Raw genomic sequence first — 13,400 nt, forward strand, 5'->3', positions numbered from 1 at the left:
GACCCCCAAGATCGCAGCTAGACCCCCATGCCACGTATACACAGGTAACACCTGCCAAGGCGTTACAGTTTGACAGGTGCAATTTTTTTTGATACGCCTCAGGCATCCTGCACTCTATATGACTGCACTCTAGTCATATGTGTACTGTATATATGTATATTGAATATCCCACAATTTAATTATTTTGTCATTTTTTACTTTTTTACTGTAAACATTTTTTTTTTAATTTTTTTTGTAAAAAAAAATACCTTTACTGACTTTTTGTTAAAAAAAATGCATGCTGGTGATAATTTCCAGTTGAGAATCAAAATTTCGTCTGTGTTTATTACATGTGTATGGAGAAAATAATGCTTTGTAAATTGAATTCTGATCTGTTCTCTTATGTTTATGTAAATATGCTACCTGAGGGTGCATTTCCACTGTTTTATATCCTTGATTTGATATGTTTGCATTGGTTCATACTAAAAATAACACATTTTCTCAATCCGATTTTGTGTTTTGTGTTGTACATTATGCAGTATACAGTATATACAGTATTATACAATATGAAAACTAACTGTCAGGTCATATATGTGAGGCTGTGCTGAAAAAAAAGATACCAAACATACCATGGTAAAACATTTTAAAATGGGAATTATACAATTTAAATCAAAATTAGCCAAAACATATGAAATATCCCAAGACCCAGCATCTTCTTGGCCTGCTGCCAGCTAGAGCATCACACACGAAGAAATGAGGAAAAGCAGTTGGAGCGCGAGAGACAGCGACTCGTCAGATTAGATTAAAACAGAATAATTTGATCATGGATAAACAAAACATTCAATGCAAAAATTTCAATGACTTTTTAAGCACCTCATTAAAAAATTGGCTGTTTTCAAGGAATTCCAGGCCTCTGCTTTTTTTTTGAAAAAAATCAAGCACTTTAAGCACTCCAAGGACCTTGTGTGAACCCTAATACTAGAAGTGTTAGTACACTGTGGACGTTATAATACAGTCAGCTTTACCCGTTGTCCAGGGACCCCAGACACACCCCTGGAGCCTGGCTGCCCCGGAATACTGTCGCCCTGATGGGAACAAAGGATCCAGAAAGTTACACAGATATTCATGCAAAAAACAAACATACTAAAGTTATCCTTGTAATGCCATTACTATTTGATTTGATTTGATTGAAGTTTATTTCAAATATGCAACATAACAAACAAACATCATGTACATATATAGATTTAAGCCGTTCAAATAATAAATGTATATACAAAATAAAAAATAACAAAACAAAAAAGTTAAAACTAATTTTGTTGTTGTTGTCATTTACATATTTGAAAAGGAGTGGGAAGAAGCATACACTTATTTAATCCCACCCCTATTTACTCATCAGAACATACTATATTTTATTTACTAATTCATACATTACTAGACTTATATTGAAAATGAACTTAGTTTAACAATAATTTTTTTTATAATACCTACTAATACTATATGGTTATACTGTATCGAGTATGCCTACTTACATACATTAGATCAGATTAGATTCAAATGTATTTATAGGCTACATTAGATACTAAGGCTACAGAAACATCAGTTCTATATCATACTAGCTTCCGCTCAGCGTCATTCTGCACATATCTCGCTCCAGTGTATATGCACTGAATAAAAACTTCACAATGTACCTTTACATACCAACATCCGTCTGACCACACCCCCATCTGCTACCTACATAAGCAGGGGTGGGGCCACACACTCATCTCCTTCTCAAATTTCACCCCAAGAAGAGTGCCTGTATACCAATCACTTGAAATGGGAAAGAAAGTATTTATCTGAAGAAAGGAAGAACAAGGAGATACGTTGACGTTATATCTTTATTTTCTCTCTCACTATTTCGAGAAAATACGGCGATATTGTCTTCGTCACTGGAGTGTCTGGAAGATGATGATCATTCTGACGTCCACCGGCTTTTTCGTATTAGGGGCTCGCGTCGCTGATATACTCCCCACCTGCAGTCCTCCTTGCTGCGGCTGGTTAGGTATTGAACCTCCGGTCATACAGCTGGACTGTGGGAGGCACCGGCTGTTGTGAGAAACTGGTTGCTTCCGAGCTGGGTGAGTAATGTTTTGCTTGCGAGCACTAGTTGTCTGCTAGTGCTATGGGGGTTAGCTGACAATTTTACGAAGGCCGGCCCCAGATTGGGGTCCTCTGCTCGGCTTCTTAGGCGGCGGATGGAGGATCTTGGTCTGACACCCATGATGGTCAAACTAGTGGGCCGCGACGAGACCTGGTTGAACCCGGGATTCTCTGGACAAGCGGATGCTTCTCTGTCCCGTGCAGGCCCCATCTTTCACATGAATGTGTAAGTACACCCTAAAGCACGAGGAAATGTGGGCATGGATCTTCTTTATCGGTAGTTCCATGCTCAAGTCGGCTGCAGCCCGTATGGGAATTGAGCCGACTCCGCTGTATGTCTGGTAAATCACAGTTGAAAACTGTGTTTGACATTTCTTTTTCTCTTCTCTCTTAGGATGAGGGGGGATTCAGGCGGCGGCCTGTCTGAAGTGTGGCTTGTTATGTCGTTGTGTACAGTTCAGGTGATAGCTGCTTAGCTTGCGTGCTAGTTTGTGGCCTACTGTTAGCCAGTCAGCTGTTAGCTGCGGCGCTAGCCCGTTGTGTCACTAGGCTAGGAAACGTTAGCTTGTTGCTATCAGTCGGGCGGCTGTTAGCTTAATGCTACACTGTTGAACGTTACTGTGACTATAACATGCCTTGAACACTCTGACTACGACGTCATCTTTGACAGAGTATGTTAGTCGACCCTACACCCGGGTGCCATGCCAGCAAGGACTTCGTCAACATGGAGAACGGCGGCTGGGTGGCGTAGCGGACATTACCCTCGTCACCAACGCAGGAGATGCCGGGTTCGACTTCGGTGTCCCGTTAACCAGTGTTGCAGTCCTCTCGGCCTGCGCTCAGGGTGGAGGTAGGAGTCCTGACCGGACTTTAAACACTTCTTCTTTCCTTCCCTTCTAAATGTTTTGTAATAACGATGTTTCCAAAACATGTGTTGCTGCAATACATTGAGGATACGACGCGTGTTGTGTGTGAATTGTCTTGTCACTGGTATAGCTTCTCTCTCCATAGAAAATCGGCGTTTGTTTTTTACATGTGTAAAAATGAACTGGTTAGTTGTGATGAGAACATGTGTGTTCATGTAACGTTGTAACGTGGGTGAACTCACAACTAAGTGGGTTAATTAACCTGTGAAGCTATGCTTAGTGACATGTGATTGAGGAATGAATCCTTTTCTCAGCCTGTGATGACAATGAACAGCATGTTCACATATTAACAGGGGTACCTGTTCAACCTGGTCGTATCAAGGGTAAGGTAGGAGGGGTGACCCCCCCGGTTTCCCTGGGGCTTCCCCCCCCTCCTCTCAGACATGTTGTTTACAATATATTGTGTCACTGTGTTTGTGGGGATACGATGTAACCCTCAGCTTAAGCTGCTGGGGTTGTGCTTCCGCTTGAGAAACTATTATTTTCCTAGGGAAAAGGTTGTTTGGTCACTATCATGTGTGCTTAGCAAGGCCTGTGGCCAATACGTAATCAAGGACTTATGTCTCTCTCGTTATGAAGAACGGCGTTCCTCTGTAGTAAGAGTGTACTTTTGCCATTTTTTGTTGTGATGAAGGGTTGTGTGTGTCGTTGAGATCTACAACTGGGTTAGGTTTTGGCCCACAGAAGCACATGTGTAAGTCTGGTACCGGGGCTCTTAAAGGGGCCCTCTCTGTTCTGCGGCCTTTGATCTTTCCTTGTGGTGAAATGATTTGAGAAGGAGATGAGTGTGTGGCCCCACCCCTGCTTATGTAGGTAGCAGATGGGGGTGTGGTCAGACGGATGTTGGTATGTAAAGGTACATTGTAAAGTTTTTATTCAGTGCATATACACTGGAGCGAGATATGTGCAGAATGACGCTGAGCGTCACTAGTATTCATAGAACTACGGTTATATTCATAACCTATCGTTAATAGTTACCCTTTCTCCCTTTGACCCAGGCACACCATATGAACCCTTTGGAAAAGAGGAGCACAAGAATGAACATAGTAAGACCAAGAAGTCACTCAGAGCAGTAACATCGGTACAGTACAATGAACATAGTAAGACCAAGAAGTCACTCTGAGCAGTAACATCGGTACAGTCGAATGAACATAGTAAGACCAAGAAGTCACTCAGAGCAGTAACATCGGTACAGTTGAATGAACATAGTAAGACCAAGAAGTCACTCAGAGCAGTAACATCGTTACAGTAGAATGAACATAGTAAGACCAAGAAGTCATTTTGTGCTGTGGTTTGTACTAAGAGATACCGTCCCCTTCCAGACCCCACAGGTCACGACCTCCAGACAGTCGGTCCAGTAGTTAGCGTCTCTCTACCTGTTCTCCTGGTGAACCTCGTGATCCCGGTGTACCAGGGCTTCCATTCTTCCCCCTTCTTCCCCTGTCTCCCTGTGTATATACAGTAACAAAACAAAAGTGAGTGCATAGTAGTATAGACATACTTAGCATAGTAGGTAGTAGTATAGACATATTAGCATAGTAGGTAGTAGTATAGACATTGTTAAGACAATGTCTAAGTTTTTTTTTATTTTATTTTTTTTAATGTCTTTCTTTTTGTATTTTTTTTTTTTAATTTTTTTTTAAACAAACACATAAACAAACATGACAACACACGATTAGATATACAAGCATTGTTAACAGTGCACATCAAATTAAATCACCGTTTAGATAAATGTCTTATACAAGATATGCCCCTAATACCTGCTATCTATTCCCCTACACAATTATGCTCTTGCTCGCACCCCCCACCCTGGACCCCCCAATGGATAATCCATCCATTATCATTCGCTCCTAACCAGACACTACCATTATATGCTAGCTTTTATTCTCTCCACCACTTCTAACCACATTGTCAATTTGGATTCATTGCAGTAGGTAATTAGCAGCAAATTTATTCAGGTGTGAATGCCATCTTGGGGTGGAATAGGCAGAGGAAAGATATACTTTGTAGTGGAAGGACTAGTTTCCTTCAGTGGGAGAAGAATGCCCATGTATGAATTAGAAAAAGAGGGTTCAGTGAAAGAATCACCTCAGAGACGCTAATGGTATGTATATCTTTTTTTTTTTATCTACTTTTTCTCCTCCTTTTTTTCTGTGATTTTTCTCCCCATCCCAATTTTACCTCTCGTGCCAATTCTCCCTCCCCTGTCTTGAACGTTGCTCGCATATGCCCCCCACTTGTCGGTTGTAGGGAGGATAGAAGCCTTGCATCACATGTCCCCTCCGATACACGTGCCTGTCACATGTTTTCACCTGCCAGCGCGGACTCTCATTAACGAGGTGTAACGTGTGGGAGGCTCACGCTGCCCCCGTTACTTCCTGTCTCTGCTGTGCAGGCGTCACCCAACCGACCTGTAGGAGTCGCTGTCCACAAAGTCCAGATTACCACCCATCGACTTCCACCCACTAACTCTGCCAATGAGTTAGTATGACGGCCGGCCCAAGCCGGAGGCAACGCCGACAGCCGGAGTCAAACCCGGTGTCTCTTGCGTTGGTGTGGTATGTATATCTTGTAATTTTTGTTAATTGTTCATTTAAATTACTATAATGTATACCTGGAAAGTTTTTGATTTTGTGGGAATTATTCTAATTCGTAAATGTTTGATATTATTGTTTGACTAAATAATTAGGTAATACCAATTGGCAAGTTATTTAGTTCAGGGGTTCCCAAACTTTTCAGGCCGGGACCCAGAAAATAAGGCGTCAGAGAGCCGCGGCCCAATGCACATCGTCAGGCTTTTTTTTTTTTTTTTTTTGCCAGTCGACCGATTTTTTAAGCCAAATATCACTTCAATCCTATTAAGTTAGTTCAAGTTAGTTATTCATTTATATGTGCTATTTATGAGAGGGCTAACTTGTTGCAAAATAATAATGATAATAATAATAGCCTCATTAAAATACTATTGTTGCTTCGGTTGTTTTCAGCGTTTTATGTGCATAATCTGTTATTTAGTTTGAAATGTTCGTTGAAATAAGTAGATTTTTAGTTTTTGTTTATTTATTAAGTTAATATAAAACCATATAGTCACATTTTAGAATACAATAGAATAGAATTTTAGAATACAACTAGAAACACTGTCCTGGCCTGCTTCTAAGTTCAGTGGCCTGACAAAAAAAAAAAAAAAAAAATATTGATTTTTATTTTTTATTTTTTTGGAAATCATCTCGCGGCCCTCCCGTGGCTGCTCGCGGCCCACCTTTGGGTCGCGACCCCGACTTTGGGAACCACTATTTGGGCTGCATTTATTCCAGTATGATTTAAATAAAAATGGTTTGGTAAATTAATTTGGTTAAAGGCCCACTTGCATGTTGTATTTTTGTTCAATAAACAATGTGACTAGGCCAATGGTGACTTTCATGAAGAGGGGGAAAAAAAGTATAGAAATTGACCCAGTTTTAGCGTTTTTATCAACCATTTTGTCGACCCAACCACAACCACCACGTACGTGGATATTTTAATCCATTGTTCATAACGTGCGTGTGTCATCGTAATGATGACGTCACAGCAGGTACAGGGCAGCAGGGGCCTGAGAATCACAGGCAGGTAGTGGCAGGAAGCAAAGAGCCTTCTTGTTACTACTAGGCTAGCCGAGGATCTAGTATCTGTTTCACCTAACACTAGTGCTCCATGATCATAGCCATTTATCTCTAAAGCTAACCACTATTTGTAAAAGCCACAACCACGTTACCATATTTGTAATAATGTAAATCATTGTGTCGTTGTACATATTGTGTATATAACGTTAGTAGCTAGCTAGCTAGCCAGCATTCTCGAAACTCCTAACATGCCCCGATTTAATATGGTTCTCTCCTCTTTGTATACCTTTGTCCTCACAAACAAAGTATTCTGCCAGGGAACTTATGGACACGACAGCAGTAGTAGTAGTTATAAGGTGTTTGAGCATGTAACGTTAACGTTAGTTAGCTATCGTGGTAGCCCCTTTCGTGATTGAGTGCATCAGTCATGAAAGGGGCTACTATCGTGGTATCAACATGCTGTGACGTGTAGCTTGCTAGCCGGCATGATGCGTGCAGTGCTTTGCCCCACAGGTCTGAGAAGAGGACCTGCACATTTTACTAGTTTCCGAAACTCTTTTACATGCCCCGATTTAAAATGGTTCACGACAGTAGACATAATGCTACTGTTAGCCAGAGCCATATAGCCAGCTTGGTACTATGACCCGCAACACCCCACAGACCAGTAGCGCTGCTGTACTGAACAACAGGCTGCCTAGTGGTAAATGTAGTTCTTTTTTTACGACATTAAAAACCTTATAACTACCTTGTTTCAACCAGTTGTAGCTGGTCCATCAAAGTCTCTCCGACGATTAAACCCATTTGCGTCTTGTAAGGCGTCCATTTGGATCAAGGAAATAGCTTTCTGCACTCGTCAAACTCCATTGTAGTGGAAAGTAGGGGAAAGTTACCTGCAGTGACGTCACGGCCCTGATAGCGTCTGATACGCTTTTTGATTGGCTCCATACATGTTATTCATGCGTGGACATTTTTAACCCTTTCTGAGTGGAATTTCTGGCGTCAAATAAAAATAAATAATGAAATTAGATACCAATGATGTAAACTACCCATAATTGAAGAGTAGGGTTTAACCTGCAAGTGGCACTTTAAATGAAATTCAAACTAAATAGATGTTGTCTGTTTAAATTCAAATTAAATTTATTTGGAAGGAAAAAACGAATCATGTTTAATGGAAAAGACTAAATGAAAATATATTTCAGCATGCAATTGTTATTTGTGGAGTGTCTTTCTTTAAAGGTGATCAACCTACTTCAATGATTCAACATGTGTGGAAGACAATGATTCTTCATTAAATCTGAAATAATTAGAGTGGAGTTGTCCAGCGTCCTCTGTTTGTGTTCAAGCCATTTATCAACTCCAATGTACAGTAAATGACCACAAAGTATGGCTTTGTCAATATTCCAATGTACAGTGTACAGTGTCCCAGTGTAAATATCACAATGTGATGCTATTATATTACATGATATTATGAGATGTCTGTCAAGGCTTTTGTAAAAAGAAAAACGGGATTAATAGCCACAAAACTCGCAAATTTGTGACATTTATCTAAAGAGCGTCTTCCTTCAGGACGTCACAATAATGCAGAGAAAGAGAGAAGAGCGTTCTGTGTGGGAAGCGTTTCTTCTCCGGGTATTCAGCGGATGGCTGGCTGTGCTCAGTGTGTAATATGATCATGGCGGGTAGAAGGCGGATAAAGAACGCCTGTGAAAATGGATCACAATAAATTCTAACCCGGTCCTGCAGCAGGATAAGTGGGTCAGCAGGGTAACCATGGTTATAGGGGGAGTCAGTGGTTCGCAACCTTTTTGGTTCACGACACCCAAAAACAGAGCACCCCCTATAGTCGCACACTTTGACACAAAATAATGATTTATATTTCCCCCTTTCAGGCTGTTTAACTTCCAATATTCTTTATTTCACAAGAAAAAATCATCTATACTGAAAAACTATAGACATATATTAGATTCGATTCGATTCAAATGTATTGTCATCATACAGCACAAGTACAGTACATGGGAAAAAAAAGGTTTGGCTTCCAACCAGAGTGCAAATGTAACAAAGTGCAACAGTAATATACAATGTACAGGTTATTAAACTGGGTATAAAATATATAAATGAGTGCTACTGAGTAACAGTGCTAATCAGATGTTGACTGGTCAGTTCAGGACCGTTTACAACCGACGTGGTCACTCGTCGGAACGGCTTGTCAAATGACGCTCGCCGGATATTTCGTCTTGTAACTCGAGACCCGAAGCATGCAATAGGTTGAGCGTGGTGACGATCGAAAGGCGGCAAATTCAACTTTCTAACAATGTATTGAATGATCGGGAGAAACGCAGCCCGGAGCCGACAGACGAGAGCAAAGTGCCGCGACATGGTTAAAGGTTATTTACAGTTATGGTTAGTTTATGGTAACAGTGTGGTTAAGGTTATGGTCAGTGTGTGGTTAAGGCTAGGGTTAGGGTTAAGGTTATGGTCAGTTTAAGGTAACAGTGTGGTTAAGGTTAGGGTTAAGGTCAGTTTAATGTAACAGTGTGGTTAGGGTTAGGTAGTGCCAACGTCTATGTACTGTACTCACCTACCAATGTAGCGCCCCGGGTTCACTGCTGCCGTAGTGTCCTATGGTTAACCAAGGACACTACGGATAGCGCTGAAGGCCAAACGCAGTGTGCAAAGAACACACACCTACAGTAAGGGTGTCTGAGGTTAAGAACACAGGCCTAAGGGGGTGTGTCTCTCTCTCTCTCTCTCTCTCTCTCTCTCTCTCTCTCTCTATCTCTCTCTCTCTCTCTCTCTCTCTCTCTCTCTCAGGCAGAGGTTGTGGGACCAGTGTGACGATGTGATTGGTCTACCAGACTCACCTCTCTGCCGGACACTCCCGGGTCACCCGGGTGGCCACCCACTCCGGGGGAGCCGTGAATCCCCGCGTTGCCACGGATACCCTGGATACCCTGAGCACCAGCAGGTCCTGGTTCTCCTGGCTGACCCTGGTGGGGGGAGAGGGAGAGAGAGCGAGAGAGTGAGAGAGAGGTTGTTTGGTAGAGTGAATTGTTTGTGCTATATTATTATTCTAATTGCTTCATTAATTACAAAATAATTGTAAATGTCCCTCCTGCCGTTATCAGTTTGTATGTTCCTAGGCACGACTTTAATCGAGCGAGTGAGTCACTGAGGCAATAACGTCCCCTGAATTAAATTTAAAAAATGAAAAACAAAAGTAAATTAAAGTCAGAGTGACGGGACAGAAAGTCAGATGACAAATGTCTTCCACAGGGAGGTTTCAGGGTAGTTAGGTTTCAGTAAATTATTTGGTTAATGTCCCCAATAATCTCTAAAACGGGTTCTATTGAAATGTTCCCTTCCCAGAAGAGGTCCCCGTGTTATAGAACACATCAGTGAAGGAGCTCCTTAGGGACTGAAGAACCTTCAGAGTTGTCTAAATAAGAAAAATTGTATGATCACCAGCTTTCATCGTGTTTCTTTCTGAGCAAGGAGCTGGTTGTTTCCACCTGGCGTAGAGATCAGATCCGGGTGATTAGATCACAAGTGGCCGGATCTAAACACAGGTGGGAATTGCACCCAAGATGCGCTGAGGACGCGTTGAGATGCGATTGCTCAGACCACATCCGGAGACAGTCTGGGCCACGTGAGGACACGTTCTGTTAGTGGCGTGGACACAAACAAGTCCTCGGCCGCACTGAAGGACCGTCTGGTCAACTGCCTCATGTCTTCTGGAGTCGTGGCCATTAACCTTGTTCTGTATAATTGTACGCTGAACACAGAGGAGGTGAAAGTATCTGCTCTCTCTTGCTTCCTCCTTTTTGGTTGGTTCCCAAATTGCGCACACTGGCTTTTTTCGAAAGGCCCACATAGCCTACAGGCTATATTAGGATTAGGGTTAGTGACCCCTGGCCTATAGGCTATTGTGGTATCTTCTCAGTCTCAAACTGTTATGAGTTATGAATTATTGTTATGAGTTTTGATTTAAGGTTCCCCAAGGTCGACCGCTACTGGGAGAAACTGATAACTGTAAGACTCCAGTACACACACCCTGATTCATGCTGTTCTTTATATATAACTGCTCTGCTTGTCCCCCAAAGAGATTATTAAGATACATTTCTTCTAGAAGTAATTATAATTGGCAAATCTAAAGATAAGACACTAATTAGATCTCTATAAAATAAGCTAAACTACTAATAGTGGGACCAAAAGGGTCGGGCAAATTTGGAAGTCATACTAGTTGGTCTATTTAGCTAAAAGGACAAGTTGAGACAAAGCAACTTGCTTAATATTAGCATACAGTCTTAAAGGTTTTATCCTCTCCCCCACCCTTGGGACCAGTAAAACAATAAAAACTGGGCTACTAGCTGGCTAAAGTTAGCATTTCAATAGAGTGGTCTGTTTACCAAGCAAGAGTAGAACAAAAGGAACGGCCCTCAGGCACTCAAACTGATACTAAAACAGGACATGCTATAGATGCAGCTGGTCTCCAGGAAGGATCCTCCTTTCTCACCTCCTCTTGTCAAAAGGGGAGAGGGGGAAGATGGATTCTAAATGTGGCCTAAAAACTATGCTTCTAGTTTTAAGTGTGTAACCACAACCAAAACCCTTTATTAATCCAGTAGGGAAACTAGCCTCAATAGTTATAAAATAGTGTATTAATTAATATGAGACTAAACCAGACACTTATCAATCATTGCTAAGTTTAATTAAGCCAGTAATATAGTTTAAAATAGAAGATTAAGGTGGCAAAACATGTGTAACTTACTTAGAAGATTAAACTAACTTCAAAGACCATATTATAGAATATTTATAATGCAACAGTTTGTTTTAAAACCAACAAATAGGTCTAAATTAGGTATTTAGAAAGCCACAGAATTCAGGAAAAGACTTGAATTAACTGTCTATGTCCAGTGATAACTAATCTCTAATTATTAAGATAGTAAAATCAAATACTGTATATTTAAACGCTAAAACTCCAGAACAGTAATTTGTCCTAAAAAATAGGAGTGCCTTGCCCCTTTAAGAATCAAAATGGCCAACGACCCAAATCCAAGATGGCCGCTGTGAGCTCTAGCCAATCAGGACGTAGAGATCCGCCCCCTGACGAACCAGGTCGACGTTCGCTCAGGGGCGGGATTTAGCCGTTAAGAGGGACTGCACCGAAGGAGACGAGAAGAAGCTCTTGAATCTTGTATGCACAGCCGAACGGAGAAAGGACCTGCCTGAGACGTTTTTGCCACGAGAACAAAGAAGCCGTTGTCTCCCTGACAACAAAGAATCCACAACCTACGCTACCTTGAAGATTGTTACTCTTTAACTACTTTTTATTAGTCTGATATTAGGGACTCGCGGCATAGTGCTTTGTTCCACTAATATCATTGCGCTTTCATTGATTGAACCAGAACATTCTTGTATACCTTTTGGACTTTGAATAAACCAGATCTGGGAAATAACAAACCTCTCATTGATTCCTTTCTCCGTCATACTACAGAGTTTTGGTACCAGACTTAGAGCTATAGAACACAACGCAATAGAGTAGATATTACGATCAAGAAGGCTCTAGTCTTGATACATCACTATATTAGGGTTAGGGTTATATTCATAATAAATAATAATAAAGTAATATTAGAGATGCCACTTTTAAAATAAATCATGTTGAAGGAATTGCGGTGGAAACTGGACTCATCGATTATATATCGTAGACAGATCTTCTGATCAAAACAGGTTTAATAGTAAAAACATAATACAAAGTACATGTGAGTTAAATGAGCTTTGGCTGAGAGGAGTGCTCTCCTCTGGCCAGCTAGGAGACACTGAGGAAGAGGAGTGCTCTCCTCTGGCCAGCTAAGAGACACTGAGGAAGAGGAGTGCTCTCCTCTGGCCAGCTAGGAGACACTGAAGAAGAGGAGTGCTCTCCTCTGGCCAGCTAGGAGACACTGAAGAAGAGGAGTGCTCTCCTCTGGCCAGCTAGGAGACACTGAAGAAGAGGAGTGCTCTCCTCTGGCCAGCTAGGAGACACTGAAGAAGAGGAGTGCTCTCCTCTGGCCAGCTAGGAGACACTGAAGAAGAGGAGTGCTCTCCTCTGGCCAGCTAGGAGACACTGAAGAAGAGGAGTGCTCTCCTCTGGCCAGCTAGGAGACACTGAAGAAGAGGAGTGCTCTCCTCTGGCCAGCTAGGAGACACTGAGGAAGAGGAGTGCTCTCCTCTGGCCAGCTAGGAGACACTGAGGAAGAGGAATGATCTCCTCTGGCCAGCTAGGAGACACTGAAGAAGAGGAGTGCTCTCCTCTGGCCAGCTAGGAGACACTGAAGAAGAGGAGTTCTCTCCTCTGGCCAGCTAGGAGACACTGAGGAAGAGGAGTGCTCTCCTCTGGCCAGCTAGGAGACACTGAAGAAGAGGAGTGCTCTCCTCTGGCCAGCTAGGAGACACTGAAGAAGAGGAGTGCTCTCCTCTGGCCAGCTAGGAGACACTGAGGAAGAGGAGTGCTCTCCTCTGGCCAGCTAGGAGACACTGAGGAAGAGGCAGAGACACTTGATCTTAAGTAGAGAGAGGGGCTGTAGCCTTTGGCCTCTCAGTGAGGTGTGAAGTAAGCTATTGTTTGGGGCGACCAAAAGGGATTCTTCAACAGTACAGACTCCTATCTGCACCTTTGTTTATACTGTTTACTTTTCCTCATATTTATTCCGATATATTTATATCTTATCTTATCTTAATCACACGTGGAACTAAAATATGGTATTTTATTATTTCACCAACA

The 13,400-nt window shown here is 42.0% G+C and overlaps 1 protein-coding gene across 1 annotated transcript in view; it reads right to left on the minus strand.

Annotated features, from left to right (window-relative positions):
* Positions 1–13,400, minus strand: part of col7a1l (collagen type VII alpha 1-like) — a gene marked incomplete at its 5' end in the record, with an annotated part of 253,304 nt that overhangs the window by 40,574 nt on the left and 199,330 nt on the right. Inside the window, 4 exons of the mRNA XM_084330929.1 lie at positions 1,005–1,064; positions 4,023–4,058; positions 4,421–4,492; positions 9,502–9,627. Of these exons, the coding sequence (XP_084187055.1) occupies positions 1,005–1,064; positions 4,023–4,058; positions 4,421–4,492; positions 9,502–9,627 (294 nt within the window). The remainder of the gene's footprint in view (positions 1–1,004; positions 1,065–4,022; positions 4,059–4,420; positions 4,493–9,501; positions 9,628–13,400) is intronic.

Source organism: Notolepis coatsorum (genome assembly GCF_963971535.1).
Source record: "Notolepis coatsorum genome assembly, chromosome: 15".
Classification (NCBI taxonomy): domain Eukaryota; kingdom Metazoa; phylum Chordata; class Actinopteri; order Aulopiformes; family Paralepididae; genus Notolepis; species Notolepis coatsorum.